General features: G+C 44.8%; 1 protein-coding gene across 1 annotated transcript in view; it reads left to right on the top strand.

Annotated features, from left to right (window-relative positions):
• Positions 1–15,880, top strand: part of LOC125756881 (uncharacterized) — a 52,971-nt gene extending 37,091 nt beyond the window's left edge. The window contains exons 3-5 of the mRNA XM_049411888.1: positions 7,900–8,111; positions 14,182–14,293; positions 15,792–15,880. Of these exons, the coding sequence (XP_049267845.1) occupies positions 7,900–8,111; positions 14,182–14,293; positions 15,792–15,880 (413 nt within the window). The remainder of the gene's footprint in view (positions 1–7,899; positions 8,112–14,181; positions 14,294–15,791) is intronic.
• The last annotated feature ends 4,111 nt before the right edge of the window (positions 15,881–19,991 follow it).

Here is a 19,991-nt window from a genome sequence, read left to right as displayed (position 1 = left end):
CAGTCAACATATACCTAAATTACCGTCCACCACTAAATGTCGTGGCAGTTAATAATCTGTTCCCAATAAGTTATCATGACCTCTTCCTGTTGTGAATCGTGGTTGGCAAAAGTGGATACTTGCGTAGAGGTTGATACGATAGCCTTTGTTTTTGTATCCGGTTGCTATATCCCAGCATTTGTTTATGCTAAAGCATCTTCCAACTGGCCGTCGTTATTGTTCTAAAGGCTACCTCGAGAGATGTCAACAGAACTGTCGTTAGGCTAACTATATGCGGCAGAAGTGTTTCGACCAGCTCCCCCATCACGCGTGACCGGAAAGCGGGATCTCCGATAAAGAGAATAGCTGCTTTTACCTGGCCGTCTATACCATTTTGTGAATTCACAACCGTCAATTTCGTACAGAGACGTGTTTCCAGAGTGACGACATTCACGTCATCAGTCTACTGGCCAGTGCCTAGAGGAATCTGAGCAGAGATTGCGAGCTGGTTTTCTTCCCTCCCCCACCCCAACCCGCTTTTACTATTCTGCGACGAACTCAACGCGGGTGGAAAAACCAGAAGTGGCGAACCGCTCGTGTTTCCCTTTCCGCCGTTTATATCGCCTCTCTTTTTCGTCGTAAGGCCTTCGCCTTCTCGTGCGTCTTACGCCCTTATAACACGCGCTTGTCTGAATACCGATAACGCATGACAGAGACTTGTCGAAAGCGCCGCCTCCAGCCGCACGCAACGGTGCATTACACGTGACCAATGCTTGCACGGCTTAGGGGATGAACTCCCTTCTAATTACTGCGACGGCGTGCGTGCCGAAGACGAGAGAACGTTTATATTCTTACTCTTTTTTTCTTGCTCACTTTTTATTTCTCTCGCTCCGTACTGAACAGACACGAGGTGGCGAAATCGGTCTTCGGGGTCAGTGTATGGTCTTTCTCGACCCTCCTCCTCAGAAACCGTGAGTCCTTCTTTTGCTGTTGTGTGTCTGTTGCACCGCTATTTGCGCCTCAAAATAGGAAAGACAAAATGGAAAGGAGGAGAGGTTTCGCACTGAGTGTTAAGAGCTGCTCCTGAAATCATTCAGTCGCAATATACCCTCACGCGCCCCTTCCGAGCGGCAGTTTGCGAAGATAAGAGCCGGGGGAAAGCTGGTGCTGGCGTTAAAGAAACATTGTTCGTCGAGCCGTGCAGGCGGCGTTAAACTCCATAGACGTTCGGAATTGTCTTGCTTTGGTCTATGGATGTCTTATCGGTGAAGTAGTCATCTTGGTTTGCCGGGAGCGCGAAGATATATCGCTTAAAGCCTAGTTATACTTGTTGCAGTGTTCATCGCGTTTCTGAGACTGTTGCGGACGTGCCGACGTTATCGAGGCCGCGCGTGGCATTGGACAAAAGAAGGCACCAGCTCGGGCTTTCGTCACTGGAATAATGTCACGGACAGCTAGACTGCTAACGCTGCAGTTTTTCTGCTGCTCGCTCCTCTTTACATGCTGCGTGAAAAATGGATGCGCGGGTGTGACTACACAGACCACTGGACTCCCAGGATTACCGACAAATGATCAGGAAGGATTCTCAACAGCACAGGCTGCGACCGCGCCTTTCCAAGCTACAACTACCGCGTCGGATCTTCTGCCTAGCAGCCTTAGAGTGCCTCGGGAAGGCCGCTCCCATTACGCGGTGACGATAGCCAAACAAGAGCAATTTACTGGCGGACAGACATTCGAAAAGAACCTGCCCGGAGAAGGACTGACCCCTTCGATCGTAGCACCGTCGACGATGCCTCAAGCGGCGCAAGAAAGTAGTTCCGAATTAGAAGCAAGAACTATGTCCACGGTATTTACGACCGGCAGCGCGGTTGATACGTCGCTCACAAGCTCCTCTGCTAGTGTAAACGTATCTCATACTTCTAGTCCTGGAAAGTCTAAGTTTCTAGAAGGCATGCGGGCTGGGATCTCGAAGATCATGTCGAGCGCGGGCCCAGGGCTCAGGAGACAGTTACTCCAGGCGGACATATCTCCAGAATGCAGTTTCGGCCTGTTCAAGTTTATGCGCGCCATCCAAACACTTGAACCATGGGCCTTGAGACGTAAGTGTGCTGCATTTTGACTCGCCTATGTTGGCCATGTCGTATTCTTTGACGCGCAGTTATTATGGCGTATAAGTTTCTTTTTATACGGGCACGTGCTCTCTATTGAGAAAATCGCTTTTACGCTAGAGTTCCAATGTTTGAAATATTAGCGAACACTGGAACACCAGAGAACATTTATGTATAAAAGATAATCTTAGTAATGCGGCTCTAAGGCCTGTGGACCCAAAGCTGCTCGTCGATTGCAGTGATTCTTTGCAGTAAGTGCCCGAAAATCATGATAAGCACACATTTTTGCGCAGGGAAAGAGATCAGGGATAAAATGGAAACCTTTATTTGAAGTCGACTTCTGAGCTCACTTTAACCTAGCTTTTCTGATATATGAACATTTGTTCATTGGCCAGCGTCCAGATTGCCAGCAAATATAATGGACGTATTAACGACGTGGCTGTATCTTTCGCGTGGACAATCGCGAACAGCGCACGTCTAAGAAAAGTTTTCTGAATAATGACCCTGGGGTACAATTCGCAAAGCTTTTACTCCGTAAGCAATATCCTCCATGGCCGGCGGTCTCAGCTAGCACGTTCGAGATCGCGGGTGGCCTGCAACTTGTTTGATGAGCACTTACGATGTGCGAACACTTTGTTAATGGAAGTTGCTCATGCAACCCTTGAAAGCTCCCTGTTGCGGTTTGAGAAAAACCGAAGTGTGATCAAGCGCAGGCTAATGACTAGAGTTGACCAGGACGACAGCCGATCATAAGTAAGCTTCAAAACACAAAACTTTCTTTCAGTACCGTACTTAAAAAATTTGGCAGATCCCACGTACCGTGGGAGTCGATGTTACGAAGCATGCGGTGGGTAGGTGACTGTGGCGTAACGTTTTTTACTGAGCGACACGTTACAAAATGACGCTATAGATTTGTATATATTTTATACGCACACATATATATGTTGAAGAGTTGCATATGAGTTATATAAGCAGTTGTTAAAGGATGGGTAACGCTGCCAATGACAACGTGGGTATTACCAACACCAGAAGCGGTAAGCTGATATGTAGTGCTTATACGTGTCCTGAGAACGCACGCGCGTTTCACGAACCCATGTGCATGTGTGCAAGACGTTCTTGACAGTTCTTGAACAAGGGCATCATCACCGTGATCAGTGAGCACCAGCAGCTGGTCATGACTCGTTACAGAATCCGGTCGTGACCGTGGTGAAGAGGGGTCCATATGTATTGAAGGATGTGGTATAGTAGAGCTGTTGGAATTCGTGGATGCCTCAGTCATTTCGTCGACAAATTATCTGTCGACAGAGCCGGCGACATGTCGGAACCTGAAGCCACCTTCCACGTTAGTGAGGTATGGGCGGTCGAGGCTGGTAGGCCTGGATAGTGCTGCGTAGACCAACATCAATGGATGGTGTTTGTCCTATTCGTAGACTACCTGGGCGTATGTGGCCTACGTAGCCTAGTCTACAATCTGACATTATCCTCGGTCAGCATGAAGCCATCGCCCAGCCTCTTAAGGAATGAAGAGGACACTTCGTCGTTCTGGTGGACGAAGTGCACTTTACGATGTGGTGATGTGGATATCATATGTAACTTTCGTTAATGTATTCCTCTGGGGTCGAGCAATGCTTCAATATAGCTTGCTGAATCATAGGAATACAAACGTAATGTTTATTAGACTGCTATAAAAGCGGAGCCAACACTGGAACTACAGACGTCAATCTGATATGACGCCCGTATCGTAGGAGTACACATCGTAGGAGTATCATGTAGTGTTTATTGCTTTCTTGTAAAATTAGATAGCCAGCACCACAACCACAATTGACGTTGCACTGATATTACGCCTGCGTAGGCTGTTTTTCCAAACCAATTGATAGACCTGGCGTGGCTCAGTGGTAGAATACCTGATTGCCACGCAGATTGCTTGGGTTCGATTCCTGCTGGGATCCTAATTTTCATTATTTCCATTCGTTGTGTCAACGCTGCCGATGTTGGTTTTACTTAACTCTCTAGCATTTAAGTTACCAATGTCTGTTCTCGCCGTTCCTGCGTATACATCAACTGTCAATCACCTGTGGCGCATACCCGTACACCGCGGCCCGTTGTAACCGGGTATGTGCCACACGTGTCTAGTGGAAAGGGTTCGACGACGTACGCGACAGGATTTTAACGTTATTTATGTCATGACCCGGCAGTCATATTCGTCAAATCCTCTTATCCTCCCATGCAAATTTTGGTCTATACCAAGTTAAAGAGACGATCATGAGAGCGCCCAGACGTAGGCGGCTAGATAGATAGATAGATAGATAGATACGTAGATAGAAACGCTCAAAGTGCCAGAGGTTCGCTAAGAAATGCTTCGCATTTAAAAAAGTACTTGCGATTGAAATGCTCACATCCACAATAGCAAACAATATCCATGTTGCAGATGCTATAAGACAAAATAACTAGCCAATGAAAAACAACATCATAAATTAAGTTATTCGTGCATTTGGTCCTAGGGCCAATGTTCGTTACCTTACGCCATTTCTGTTTGATTTTGGCTATCGCAGTAGATTTAGGATCGCTAGCATGCCGATCTTCGTGATTGGCGTCTCTATGATATCCAGCGACGAAAAACAGTGCTTTAATATCAAACATATTTTCTGAATACCGGTTTGGACCAATATTAATAAATCTACTCTTACGCAAGTAACATTCACGATTGTTCATATATTTTTATAGCCAATCGTCCCCACAGCCATCGCTATTATGAGTGAAAACCGCACGAGCGTCAATCAGTCTGGATATCTGCTTACGTATGAGCTGATTTCTGAGTGGGGTCGTGCGCCTAATTCTGGAATTCTCTCGTTCGTAAGAGTTTCTTATAATTATTGCCCCGTCACAATCGGCCGGTTCCTGGTCCATGTTCGAGTGTCGGAGTCCATGTTCAGGAGTGATATTCCCGAATTTTTTTCTCCCGTAAACGCTGTTTGTCACCGGCCGATCACCTTCGCTATGCAGTCATATTCGCTAGAATGGTTCGCTGGCCAACTACGATGGCGAATATGTAACGATAGTGACGGTTATCGCCAGTGGCGATCCTTATTTACAATTCTTCTTGCGAAGAGTTTCGATAAGTTGGCTTTTTGCAGGAGCTTATTTTGAATTTCAAGCGCTAGTGACAGGTTTTATCTGTGAAATATTCCTGGATCACGGGGTGTCAGTCCCATCCGTCCACTCTGGGTGCTGTCGGTTTCAAGAGCACTTTCAAATCGTGACCTTACTCGTTATACACTTCCAATGTAAAGTAGCAGTGCCTGCAATTACATAGCTGTTGGCGGGGTACCAAACTCCCAATCTCTACGTATGCAAGCAGTGCGATGATAGTGTGATAGCTTTATGGTCCAATTTATAATTTCGTCTTCCGTTTTGTGTTCATCAAGGGACCGAGTTGTGCAATAAGCCTAATTTATCGCCAGGGTCAGTGGGCCGTAAGCCGGGGAGCGTAAGAGTGGACTTCTGACCTTGTCAGTGCGACATATTATTGGTGTTTAGCGCCGAGCCTTTGTACATATACGGGCAAGAAGGGACACACAACCCCGCTCGTGCGTTTCCCTTTTTGTTGCCGCCTGTGCAAAGTTTCTGCGATAAACATTAAGGTGATATAGTAGATGGAAAGTAACAAGTATAGATTCGAGCACACAGCATTCATGAAATCTACTTGAGTTTTTTTTTTCCAAAACAGCCAAATCTAGAGACCTAAACTGGGCTAAATTTCACGGGAACGTAAAACACGCCCACGTGTGTTTCACTTTAAAAACATTTGTAATCATAATGGGGTAATTCCTGATTGTTATGTAGACTAAAAAAAAACGCAGGTTTCCAATAAAATAAAAATGAGCCAAATCCTGCACTTGTTTGAATGAAACTGAGCCAGATCTATCAATCCAGCGCTGCGCCCACACCTCGTGGCCTAAACAACCAACACAGCCGCCTCCAATCTGCTTAATTTGCGGCCTAGTTGCTTTGATATCGTGCTTTCGATCCGTAATTACTTTTTCTTGGGGATGTTGGTACTTACTAAAGGACACAATATTGTAGCGTAAAACTCAAGTAGAAAGAATAAAAGGCAGGCTTGACTACTTCTTTCTGCCTGTTGGTGTTTCTTTTCGAGTTTTGCGCTGTAGTATGAAGTCCTTCTTTCGCTCCAAGACGATATATTTCAAATGGAAGGCAACGGAAATGAAGATATTGGGCGCTAATCTATTCCTTGAAGACGTGATCCCAAACGGCGCGGCAGCTTAGAAGAAGCTAAGAAGAAGGTGAGCTGAGACTTTTTAGAGACCTTCAAAAATTTTGGTGTACGCTTGAGCTTTGCCTTCAAGAGATAGCGTATCGGACTCCATTCGCATTGCCTTGTCAATCGCTATCCTGTCTTCGTTTCTCGGTTGGCACCTCAACGTTGCCGCAAGGAAAGAAACGTCTCTGCGCGTAACGATGGCCGTTAAAAGTGTCCTAGAATGCATACCGCAAGTATTGTTGCGAAGCGCGCACTACGCCATATAATTATTCCTTTTCTGAATTGGCAACGTACCCACTACGCGTCCGTGAGGCAACACGCGCACCAGCGCAGCTGCACGTTTTCTTGATGCTGTTTCTGCTGACGATGTTGATTAATCGTGGCTGAGCACTTTGTAATCGATGGGCCTTTAGACCACCTACTCGTTGCGCAATTCACAGGTTTTGACGCCTGGTGCGGTTCAATGGTTCTGCCCCGCAAAACGTGATAGCGTAATCTGACCGTATACGTATCACTTTCCCAATCGCTAGCCTGCCTTCGCTTCTCGGTGGCGATCTAAACCTTGCTGCAAGGAAAGCGAAAGTGGGCGGGCCATCTGCCTTCTATCTTTATTTGCATCTACCTGGAATTTTTGCTCACGGACAACGCTGACTTTTCGCTCACAGCCAAAGACGCTGCCGCCACCGACACCGGAATTTTGCAAAACGAGCTCTTTAACGCTATCGCGTTAATAGATGCCAAGAACAAGAAAACGCTGCCGACGGTCCAGAACGGTGCACCTATTGCCATTAAGTACCACTTGCTCTACAAGTCTAGTAATCGCTATTACGCTGATCCAACAAAGAACCGCACCGAGGAAAGCACAGGGATGATGTTAATTTTGTCGCAAAGCGTTGCTATGTCGTTAATTCGCTGCCATTTGGGCTTCTTTTGTGTAGCCAATTAAATCCCAAATGAAATGTTTAGATCTGTCAGAAACAAATTCCAGTTTTACTGCTTAATGCCGAAGTTAGTGGGATATATGCACATTAACTGCTATACGGGTTTGAGGTATTTTTGTGACATGAGTGCACTGGCAAAAAATTCTTGGAGCAGGCTCGACCATATTATCAGTAGCAAGAAACTGCGTTTTGCTCAGTTCCGCTTGAAGGGGAATTTGAAAAAAAAAGAAAAAAAAAAACAACGCCTCATTCGTCCACACGATGGTGAACGGGCTAACGATCTCGTTGCCAGAAAGAATCTGAAATTAGCACCTAGAACATTTAAACACTTGATAAATCAGGTTGTGGACAGTACACCTTCACAGTCATCCGGTGAATTTGGCTCAGAGACATGGAACACGTAATAGATAGTTTTAGTTGGGCGTCCGCAGCAGCTCTGCGACGGCAGGCTGCCAACCATTTCCAATTAGGAGTCTGCGTCCGCAGAGCGGCTGCAGACTACCCAACTAAAATTGTCTAATGCGTAACATAGGCTAGAGGCCGTGAAAACCGTCTTTTGTTTTGTACTTACGGCTACAATATGGCGCAGTGGTCGACGCTACGGCGAAGTATCCAACGGGGTTCCTCCAGGCGTCGCTGGCCGAAATAGGCGCCTACGACGAGTGCATCGAGACCGTGGTGCACGATGACCACGGCGTCGAGGTGGTCCGCGGTCAGTTCTGCAACGTGCACGTGCTAGTCGGCGACGACCTCTCCTTCGTCGACAACGTTATACCAGCCTTCCGCTTCTCTCATAAAAGGGTGAGTGGACTTTGTTATAATGTCTTTGTCCTTTTTTTCTGCTAGCGTTATTTTGTAAAATGCGTTATTTTTTACGGGATAAGGAGCGACCAGCCGGTGGCTCTAAAATCGCAGGTATACATTTCCGATGATGTACTTTCCAAACTTGTGGCTAGAATGGCATGCCTGGGAAGGTAATGAGGGAGGATGTCAATTTTAGTTCACGAATGCCCGCTACTGCGGTGAGGAATCGGAGATAAAAGACAGGTAGCCTAAGCGGAACGAATGTCCGGTTTGTTATACAAAACTCACGTGTAAGCGAGTACAAAGCGCCTACGCAGCCTCAGTATTTTTAGTACAGTGGAATAACTTAATTTTCTGCAACGCTCTTTCGCCGCTATGGCCCATTCAAAGTAAATCGGGGTGTACTCTGTCTTCCCTTTTAGCGATGAAAAAGAGTATCTATTATCGCTTGAGCAATGTAGCTGTCAATCGCCGGTTGTAAAAAAAAAAAGCCCGTGTTAACTTCACTCAAAGGCTGCGGCCACGGGCACCGTCTACAAAAGACATAATGCGTTGAAGTACCACGGTACCGCGCTAGCAAGCGTGAAGTACAGGAGATTACTTATCAGGTCTCGCAGTTTCACAACGCATTTGTGAAGCTTTTTGCACAGTACTGGACTGCATGCATTGAAATTCAAACCAATTCATGGTTTCCTTTTAAATGACCGGAAAATACACAATCTAGGTTCACAGCCATAGCCAGTTGCTACTAACTGGTCCAATGACGTATAGAACATGTATTAGTGCAACTAATGACTGGATAGCAAAATTTAGGTAAATAGCTATTTTGTTGCTTGCTTCGATGTCAAGCCTCTTGTGCATATCAGGATTGATTTAGTGGTAATAACATGTTTAGTACTGTTTCTATAGTGCCTATAATGTCTGGTCTGGCGTTAGATGCTATAAATACCTATTTTGAGCATCCGTACTCACAGAAACACTACTACTTCTTAATTTTCACTTTTAAGCGCAATTTTCGTATTCTAAGTGAGAAACAGCTTTTTGTTCGCAAGTGCTTTTCAAATTGCATTGTCAACTTCACTAATATAAAATTGTATTATAGGAAACCATTTTTCACCCCTCACTTAGTGTTTCATGAGAAGTCGACGCGCGCGAATCTGGTGGGCTCCATGCGTAAGTTGCAAAATCGACACATTTCCAACTTTACGCCACTGCTTCCATAGCATTACGGTATACTGTGACCACGATCGTCCCACTATAGTAAGACACTTTCCGCAGGAACTGCGCACCGACTTGAGTGGGACTATCCTGAATGTAATGCAATACTAAACTGCACATTAGAGTTGAGACAGACGAAGCAGGCGAAGCAAGCTAGAAATCTCAGGAAAGGAGTCATGTGCATTGTCTGTGGAATTCTGCTGTTAACGTATATTTCTTGCACTGAAGATATTAGGGTACCATTTCTCGTTTTACTGCGTAGTTGTGCAGAGAATAGCATCGGCAACCAGCGCAATCGTAGAAGCGGTTCACATATAAAACAAAGGCGTATGCTGCGCAGTGAACATGGATATTTACGCGCCCTCGATGAACGCATGCAGTGCAACTGAGACATTTGTATGTGTGGCTTGCGCACACGTTTCACAGAGTGAAGCAAGCAGGTATCGAAGCAACAGCGGTGCACAGACGCTCATGCGCGTCAAAATTTCTGATCTTGGTCGGCTTCGCGTTTGACCTTGGCTACGACTACAGCCTATTTGTTTACCTACTTGAAGCGAAGATCACAAATACCCTCTGCTACTGCTTCGACAGGTCCTTGCTTTAGCCGCTTGCGCGCGCTCGACAGATAAACGCCTCGGTCGCAGTGCATGCGCCGCGCATCGCCAGCGCGTGAAAAGCAACGTTCACTGAACGGCATACGCCTGCGGAGTATATCGCGAAGTGCTTTGCACTAAAAAACTAACTCGTGCGACAGGGCAAGTACGGTTGACGAATCTTTCGACCTTCGTGGCCTTGTAGCTTGCTTGCCTTTGGCGTCAATCAAAGGCGTCCACTATCGGCTGCACCGGCGAGCGCGTGCATAGGAAGCACCCTTAACTGGTAAAGATTAGTAAAAAGCTTTTCCTTTTAATTTGCAAAGACCTTTTATTGCCTCGTACAAGTTTCAAGCTCAGGTCACGTAATCTTTCGCTTGCGCTGTAGGTAAACAGAATGGCGTAATGTTTTTAACTGAAGAATTAAAACGCTCATATCAGTATTAAGCCATTAAGACAAACGTTGACAATTATCCTTCTGCAGGTCAGAGTCTGAATATGAAAATATTTGATCCTTGCAGAGCTAAGTAAACAATGCTGATATTTTTAATGCAGCCTTCTATCGACGAGTTGCAAAACCTTCCGATGTAACTTTCCTGCACTACAAACATTCATGCACAAATGAGGCGAGTTCCGTCCTTGCTACAATTTTTACGTGCAATGTAGCGCTTCCCGTGTTTCGCCAACGCGGAGGCGCTGGTTTGGCCATGTCCGGTCTGGAAGGGAGACATGATTGATGCGCGCTCTGATTCGCGCGCGTCGCGTCTGCCCCCTATTCCGGATATGCCCAAGCACGTGAAACGCTACACTGCGCATAAAAATTGTAGCAAGGACGCAACGCACCGCCGTTTTGCATGAATTTTTGCTGTAAAGAAAAGGTGGCTTGTAGCTTTTTGCATCTTATCTGTAATCGAATGCTCGCGTCCACGGTATGCTGCGCGTTTGCCGTAGCTTGCGTATTAGAGACATCCTGCTATACACTTCCGTTATATATCCCACACGTTCGGCAGCATTTCTTGACGCCTTCGAGTTTATTTTCTGCCAGACTTTTATTTGGATTTTAACTTCCAGTTATCACAAGACACTTTTTGAACGCGTTAGGTCGTTTCTAACTAGTGAATTAATAGCGAAAACCGAAGATTCCTTTCTGGACAAATCCAGCTTGATAAGGCTAGTTAACTTCAGGTACTAGCGGGTAAAGCAAGATGCGTCAAATGAGATCTGAAGTAGACAATGGTATACTTTTTCTAAACATATTATAAAAGTATACAAACACGTCGTCCTGCAGCTGCGTGCTCGAGAATACACCAAATAACATCATATAGCGATCTGCAGAACAAAGAAATTAGCCATTGTTTCTACTCATCTGCAGGACACCTTAATGCGTTAGCCTTAAAGAGCCCGTGTCGCAGAGAAGTGGGCGTCGACGGCGTTGGTTGGGAGCGAAAAATCGGCGTTGTACGTCAGCGAAAAATCTCAATGTATTCAAAGAATAAAAGTCAAGGTTCGAGACGGAATCAAACCCAACATAGGCCACAGATACCACCAGTGGCGGGATGATTCTTTGCTGCCTGCCTGGTTGCTGCACAGGGTACACACCCATCACCTGGTTGGTTAGCCTGTGCCTTTAGTCATGGCTCTGGTGATAGCGCAGATGGTTCAGGACATTACAATAACGCTAACGCTCAATAACGCTATCGCGTTCCGTTCGTAAAGGCGAAGTTTAAGCGTCATCCAAGCTTTTTGTACCCTCATTCAGACAAAGGGTACCGTTATTACTTTTTGTTTCAACCACGGTTTTCTTTTATCCGTTTTCACAAAATATCAGTTTCCCCGCAAGGGCGAAACAATGAATGCGATAGCGAAGGATTGGTATGTTATACGAAAGAAGGCCAGCAGCTAACTATTATTGCGATAGCAATTATATGGACAGTCTCGGCTGGTTTTTGCCGTCGCCGCCGTCATGCTGGGTATATGTATAAGTATGTATATATACATCAATATCCCAAAGATATTCCCAGCGCTCGCGCACTTTTGCTAGCGCGTAGAACATATACGCGGGCGAAGTTACGACTTCGACTTTATACGGAACATGACAGCGACAGCAACGGCGGCGACAAGAACCCGCCGAGAATGTCGATATAATTGCTGCCGCAATTACTAAGCAATTGCAGTTTTGTTCGAAAGGCGGAACGTCGATAGCAGTAGCAATGTATTAGGCCACTACATGAAGTAGTTCGTAGTTTTATCGGCCACATTTATCGTAGTGAACATTCACCAACTAATTAAAGTGACAAGCATAGTGTCTCGCGCGCAAAGGCAAATATGACGAGAACACGAAGCGACAAGACATGGCAGTTCACCTAGTCTACGTGCCCGCCGCAGGTGACCTGTATGTTGGGTCTATATGCGCCTAGCCGCGTGTGCTACGGCCGGGTTGATTAGAGGAGGCGCATGCTCACCTGTACTGAACACCCGGCTCCGCACGTTTTACACGACGTTCAGCTCAGCTCCCGACCTCGCCCCTCCACCTCAGGCGGGAACATGGTGTGCATCATGCACTATCCTTCTCTAGACATCCTTGCAAACTTTCCCTCGCACCCATAGCGTACCACGCGTGTGGTACGATGAGATCTTACTGCGCTTGAGCTTTCTACTGAATGTCATGGCGACGGCAAAAAATTTATTTGCAGTGTCCTTATAGTTACCATCTAAATTAAGAAAGATGTTGTGGCTCATATATTGGAGCGACGGTATTGCAGAAAGGCCAACTGTGAGTACATGGAATAATAATAATAACTGTTGGAGTTTTACGTCCAAAAACCACGGTATGATTATGAGGGACGCCGTAGTGGAGGGCTCCGGAAATTTCGATCACCTGGAGTTCTTTAACATGCACCTAGATCTGAGTACACGGGCATCTAGCATTTCGCCTCCATCGAAATCTGTCCGCCGCAGCCGGGATAGAATCTCGCGACCGTCGGGTGAGCAGTCGACGACCATAACCACTAGACCACCGTGGGGGCTGTGAGTACGTCGAAGTCCCAACAGTACCGTAAATGAACTTCACGCGCACTTAACGAACGAAATTACCTTTCTTATTTTGCCTTTTGCATTTCCTTGATGTACTTGCATCAATAACATTATCGATAGCCACGAACAGAAAAAGACCGAATAAAGCTTGTCTTGTTTGAAGATGTGGAGGAGCGGAGATCGTAGCCTCTCCTTTGCACCATATAATTTTTTTTCTCCGATACCTGTAACCGATATACAGGGTGTTTCAAGAAATGTGTCCAACCTTCTAAAAAAATCAGGAAAATGCGATATTTGCTCGGGGTTTTCAGAATTGCTCTTTCTGTAGCGGCAGGAATCTTAAGGTAGTTAAGGACATCATTTAGGACAGTAATTAAGAAAGTTACATTAATTAACTTCTTAATTAGCCGAATTAGGTGATTGTGTCAAATGAGGAAATTGAAGTTCTTCATGCGAGGAACCCATCCGAGCTTTGAGATTTCGCAAAAGCGTCTTCTAGTAATTGTTGTAGCACAATGAAATTCCACGAAATGCAACGGCTTTCAACAGCGAAAGCCATCGAATTCGCTTGAATTTCATTACTTCGTAATTATTACTAGAGGCCGCTTTTTCGAAATCTCAATGTTGGGATGGGTTTCTGGCACAAAGAACTTCAATTCCCCAATTTGACAAAGTCACCTAACTCCATTAATTAAAAAGTTAATTAATTTAACTTTCTTAATTACTGTCTCAAGTCATGTCTCTAACCATCTTAAGATGCCTAGCGCTACAGAAAAAGACATTCACTCATTTTGGACGTCTCAGAAGAACATGACAGTTGCGTTCTTCCATGTTTCTGTTTAAGTTTCGCCATTGAATTTGGTTGAATTTGATTACTTCGTAATTATTACTAGATGCCACTTTTTTGAAATCTCAAAGTTGGGTTGGGTTTCTCGCATGAAGAACTTCAATTCTCCGATTTGACACAACCGCCTAACTCCACTAATTAAAAAGTTAATTAATTTAACTTTTTTAATTGCAGTCCCAAATAATTTCTTTAACCATCTTAAAATCCCTGCCACTACAGAAAAACCAATTCTGAAGGCAGCAATCAAATATCAAATTTTTTTTTATTTTCTGAGAAGGTTGGACACATTTCTTGAAACACCCTGTATTGTGAATCGGTATCCAGTTCATTGTTAATGCCTGTCGTCGTAACTTTCTTTGTTTCTTCTTTCACATAGGCCGGAAGCTTCAAGGGCTATCTGGCGGATAAGAAGTTGACTGGTCTTCGCATGGGCGTGTGCTTCATCAACTCGTGCACTGAACAAGATATTACCAACATTGGCAGGACCTGTAAGTTTTGATCGCTGCAGTTCTTTAGGAAAATATAGGACCTCGTTAAACTTATATATGCGACATACAGAGATAAGTGGCATGCACAGCAGGCTAAATCTGTCATCTGCCTGCTAAGGGAACTCAGGTTTATATTTTGGGCTAACACTCGCCACTTTCGCCCGGATATTTCATCACAGGCTAACACTTGGGTCCCGTTACTTGATAGGGCCTCTTCATAAAGTTATTGTCTTTGATATGGGCAATTGCAGGTGTCACTTGAGCAACAGAATATTCATAAGTACGGCTCTTGTTTTCTTGGGGCACTGCAGTTTGCAATCGCAGTACTCCTGGCTAGTTGACCTACTAGGCTCTTAGTATTTCCCACCATAGCATATGACAAAATTTCGTCGGATACTTTCCTATCTCATGAAGTATCGAACATTGGAACTCTTCAAAACGTTCTCATGTTCTTTTATTATAACACCGGTTGGCGTCACGACAAAGCCTAGAAAATATTAAATTAAAAAAGTAAGATATGCAGCTTTGTTTAAGCAGGTTATCATGACGTTTGTTTGATTTGTTTTATAAGCCTTAGCCACGATTTCTGTTCCCCTCGTGACTTTTCGAAGTCCGATATCGTCAGACGATAAAGCCTTAATCACCGCTGAAAATAGATAGATAGATAGATAGATAGATAGATAGATAGATAGATAGATAGATAGATAGATAGATAGATAGATAGATAGATAGATAGATAGATAGATAGATAGATAGCAATTATTAATGATATCCCTGGAGCTGTTAGCCTGATTTATCACCTGGCTCGCTACTCCAGGTGTCGGGTGATGACGATAGTATATACAACGACAACGTATACACACAAATACGCACTGTCAAACACACACACACACCACACACACACACACACACACACACACACACACACACACACACACACGCACGCACGCACGCACGCACGCACGCACACGCACACGCACACGCACACGCACACACAAACGCACGCACGCGCACTTACACTTATGAATTACTCTTTAGTAATTCATAATTTTTTGTTCAGGTGAGCAGTCCTTAAAAACACCAGCAGCACTTTCATTTTGCGTATCGCACAGGCAGGGCTTTGCCATGGCCCGGGGAGGTGCCGAAGGTCCAAGCACACGCAGCGTTGCAAATGTATCGTTGTCTTCCCAATCAAACAATAGAAACTGAGAAAACGTCTCGCTAGTAATGTGCTACAACTTTACGTTATAAAATCCAACTCGATCATGCGTTACATCAACTGTGCTTCGTGCGAGGAGCGTTACTTGGCAACAGCAAGAACAAAGTTCCTTCTCCGTAAGGCTCCGCCGTTTTATTTCGAGAGACGTGAAAAGAGCGCATCACTGATACTATTTGTAACACCGCTATGCAATGGCACTCTTCGAGGTGTGCTTAGAAAGGTAATGAAGTGACTCAAACAGCATCCGGGGGTAAATGCAGGCATCTTTCTTTTTTCCAGTGTTCGGAACTGCAGCAGATATCGTCGTCAAGAACTGCGTCACTGGCGTGGACGATGGGATAGACATTACCCAGGCATGCATAATGTGAGTGCGTCGTAATATACTCGTACCTGGCTTTGGTGAGCGGAATAGTCATTCGCGCTGACAAAAACCAGTGTGCGTGGCATGTAAGAATACGTTTCATATATTAAATGCGATTCAAGTACGAGATGTGAATTGTAGACACTAGGTTAGCTGCAAAGCGTTTCCCAGTATAGATTACATAACAATTTGAAAGCGGGCGAAAATAGAACCCCTCCCGCTTCTCTTTTTTTATGTCTCTAAACTTTCCTTCTGCTGTCGTCATTAAAATGCCACAAAATATTACATTAAAAGAAATTAACTGTACCGCATCCTGAAATATTTTGCTGGACGTACATAAAGCTAAATTTTGTATCCTTGGCCGTTTCATGAAAAATCATATTTTTACTATATTTTGTCCACGCTTGAGAAGCTGCAAGTAAACAACCTAGCGGCGAATTTCGCCTGCTTGCAGTTGCGGAAGTAAACTTTTTCCGAAAACGCGGCAAGGAGGCTCAAAATTAGTTCAGCCACAACAGCGCATGCGCAAGACAATTTCGGCCATCGATGTAGTGTATAAAAATAATTAGGTAGTGCTTTGGCGCTGCTGGCTGTGGGAGCCGTAAGGGTGGAGGTTCAGCCAACATTGAATTATAATTAGCGTAATACTTTACCCGACCTTCGTGCCTCTGCCTATGAATGTCTGTGCGGCTTTACAAATGATCCGTTCCCTCATATTATACTCAGAGCTCTATAATCACCCGCGTTTAAAAATAAATATGATAGCTTCGGTATGGAAGGGACAACCGATAAACCATATGTAGCACAGCTAATAATGTCAGGAGAACGTTCAAATTCAAACGGACGCAGATCAGGGCGCGTATTCGCAAATAACGTCCTACGAATAAAATTCTCGTAAGACAAATATTTCAGCCAATTTTGATGCCGGACATATCATTGACGAAGGCAACCAGCCAATGGCAAAAATCATTTACGAAAGAGAAGTTTTGTGAATTCGACCCCAGATGCACTATCATTCTGAATGCTCGTAGCACAAGAGTTCCCTCTAGTATTTTTTTTCAAGAACATTTGTAATTTCAGGCACATTGTCAACGCCGGTACAACAATCGTTACAAGCTTTTAGGTTCTTGTCGGTGTAGTTGCATACACCCGCTCAAGCTTAGGGTGCTGGCTAATGTGTAACTGGGCCTGTATTCACAAAAACGTCTCACGCTAAAAACTTTTTTAAGAGAATATTTCAGCCAATCACGATGTTGTACGTATCATTAGTGAAGGCGGCTGCCTAATGGGAAAACAGATCCCCACGCCTTTGCGCACGTGCATTCAGGCTCCGAAGAACCTGTTTAACTCACTTACGCCAGTATCACTGAGACATACGTAATTAGGTGAGAGATTGCGTTCTAGTTGTGTTTCGATACATAATAATAGCAGTGGCGTTGGCAGACATTTTTTTCGGGGGGCCACCTCCTTGATCTGACATTGTGTCTGGGCAGATAAGTGGGGTCGAGTGCCATTTTGTGCTCTGTATCCCATGGGGAAGAAATTTCGGTGAGGGGGCACGGGCCCAGTGTGCCCCCCCCCCCCCTAGCTACGCCATTAAATAATAGTAAGTTGATGTTAAACAGTTTACTGCCCATAATATAGTTCACGATCAAATGTGTTAAATGTTAAGTGTTTGTCGGTACAGTTGCTGAAAAAAAGTGACCTTTTCCAGCCATGACAACTGGTGAAAAATAGTCCACTTTATTATGCCTGCTGACGTGACTTCCAAAAACTGATTTATGTTAGGCGGCCACATCGTAACATTTAACTATATATGTTTCAGCAACCCTTAATGAATGCAGATGCAATCATAAGCATTTGTGTGTCAAGTCATATACTCACGTATTTTCTTTCAAAGCAAATGTCTTTCTTTCACCGCAGTTTCTTATAATTTTACAGAGCTTTCTTGGCTGTCCTCGCCGGTGTCATTGTAGCTGCAACAAGCTTCGAGCTTCTCACTGAAAAGTGGGACAAGAAACGCAAGAACTGTACGTATATACAATGCAGAGTCCGTGGTGGTCCAACTCTTTTTTTTGCCTACGTTGCCCATTGAGCGGCTAATCGTGGCTGAAAATTATCAGCGCTCTTTCTAGTGAACAGCATACCCATCATGGCAGCCCAGTCGTTACGTCATTGCTGTGCTGAGCTCGAGGTCCCGGGCGCGCCGGCGGCGGCCGCATTGCGATGGGGAGGAAATGCAGCAACGCGCGTGTACTTAGCTTTATGTGCATGTTAAAATATATTGATATGATCAAAACTGATCTCCGAGTCCCGTATTGCACGGTGTGCCTTGTAATTAGACTGTTATTTTTCTTACATAAAACCACCAAATATATTTGAATTCTTTAGCAAGCACTTTCTCGTAACAAATGTTTGAGTCTAGACACCGTTCGCGAGAATTATGTTCGCATAAAAAAAATTTCTGAATGCACGCAATGTAGTTCGTTTAAGTGTGAATATAAAATAATGTTAATAAAAAATGTAAATGAAACAAAATTTGCTAATTTGCCTCTGCACAAAACTACACTGTAAGCCATATTACACCTATATAGGTGTTTTTGGTGTCTATTACTCACACCCGTATACCCCACATAAAGGGCGTAATAAGCAGGTTTACACCCTTTTCATAGGCATACTTCACGGACTTACACCTTTATGCATCAATTTTCAAGGACGTAATATGAAAACCATATTCCACTTTCGCCTTATGACAAAAGTGGAATGGGGTGTTTAAGCAAACATGCACTCTAACACCCTTTCAAAAATATATAATAGTAATAACTGTTGGGTTTTAACGTCCCAAAATCACGATATGATTATGAGAGACGCCGTAGTGGAGGGCTCCTGAAATTTAGACCACCTGGGGTTCTTTAACGTGCACCTAAATGTACACGGGCCTCAAGCATTTTCGCCTCCATCGAAAATGCGGCCGCCGCGGCAGAGGCTCGATCCCGCGACCTGCGGTTCAGCGGTGGATCACCATAACCACTAGACCACCATGGCGGTTCCTTTTCAAAAATATAAATAAAGCGGTTACCCCCCTCCCCTCCCCCTTTCCTCCCTTCCTTCTGAAGCGCTATAAAGCAAATCCCATAGCTAGTTCTTCCAGGGCAGAACTATAGCTATAATTCGTGTATGCATGCTATATCGTAAAACGTTGTAGCCGCGGGTGTGGGCGCACAACGATTAGAATCGAAAGAAAAAAACCGGAATGTTGCTGCTCGCAGCTGTATATTGTCACTGAGGCTTAACAGCTTAAAACAGCCCCGCCATGGTGGTCTAGTGGTTATGGCGCTCGGCTGCTGACCCGCAGGTCGCGGGATTGAATCCCGGCCGCGGCGGCTGCATTTTCGATGGAGGTGAAAATGTTTGAGGCCCGTGTACTTAGGTTTAGGTGCACGTTAAAGAACCCCAGGTGGTAAAAATTTCCGGAGCCCTACACAATGGCGTCTCTCATAACGATATCGTGGTTTTGGGACGTTAAACCACAGATATTATTATTAACAGCTTAAAACATTCGCCAAGCTAACATACCGAAACTTCTTGCCAAAAAATGTATGGGTGTAACATTTCAAGAAACACCCCCACACCCTATACCAGTTATTAGGATGTTATATTTGAACATATGCCCTTCACGCGCCCTTATTCGAAATAAGGATGCGGAAAGGGCGTTTGTGTCGTATTTACACCCTTTGAAAAATAAAAAATGTCTGAAATAAGGGTGTACGAAGGCTGTTTCAGTGATCGAAACACCATTATTGGTGTGAAAATGCCTACAGTGCATTGCACGCGAAAAAAAATATTTTCCAAATTGCAGAGGGGGAACAGCGCAAAAAAAAAATGCCCCGCCACGGTGGTTTAGTGGTTATGGCGCTCGACTGCTGACCCGAAGGTCGCGGGATCGAATCCCGGCCGCGGCGGCTGCATTTTCGATGGAGGCGAAAATGTTTGAGGCCCGTGTACTTAGATTTAGGTGCACGTTAAAGAACCCCAGGTGGTCGAAATTTCCGGAGCCCTCCACTACGGCGTCTCTCATAATCATATGGTGGTTTTGGGACGTTAAACCCCAGATATTA

The sequence above is a fragment of the Rhipicephalus sanguineus genome, chromosome 1 (genome assembly GCF_013339695.2).
Source record: "Rhipicephalus sanguineus isolate Rsan-2018 chromosome 1, BIME_Rsan_1.4, whole genome shotgun sequence".
In the NCBI taxonomy this organism is placed as follows: domain Eukaryota; kingdom Metazoa; phylum Arthropoda; class Arachnida; order Ixodida; family Ixodidae; genus Rhipicephalus; species Rhipicephalus sanguineus.
This window is presented reverse-complemented; position numbering and strand designations above follow the sequence as displayed.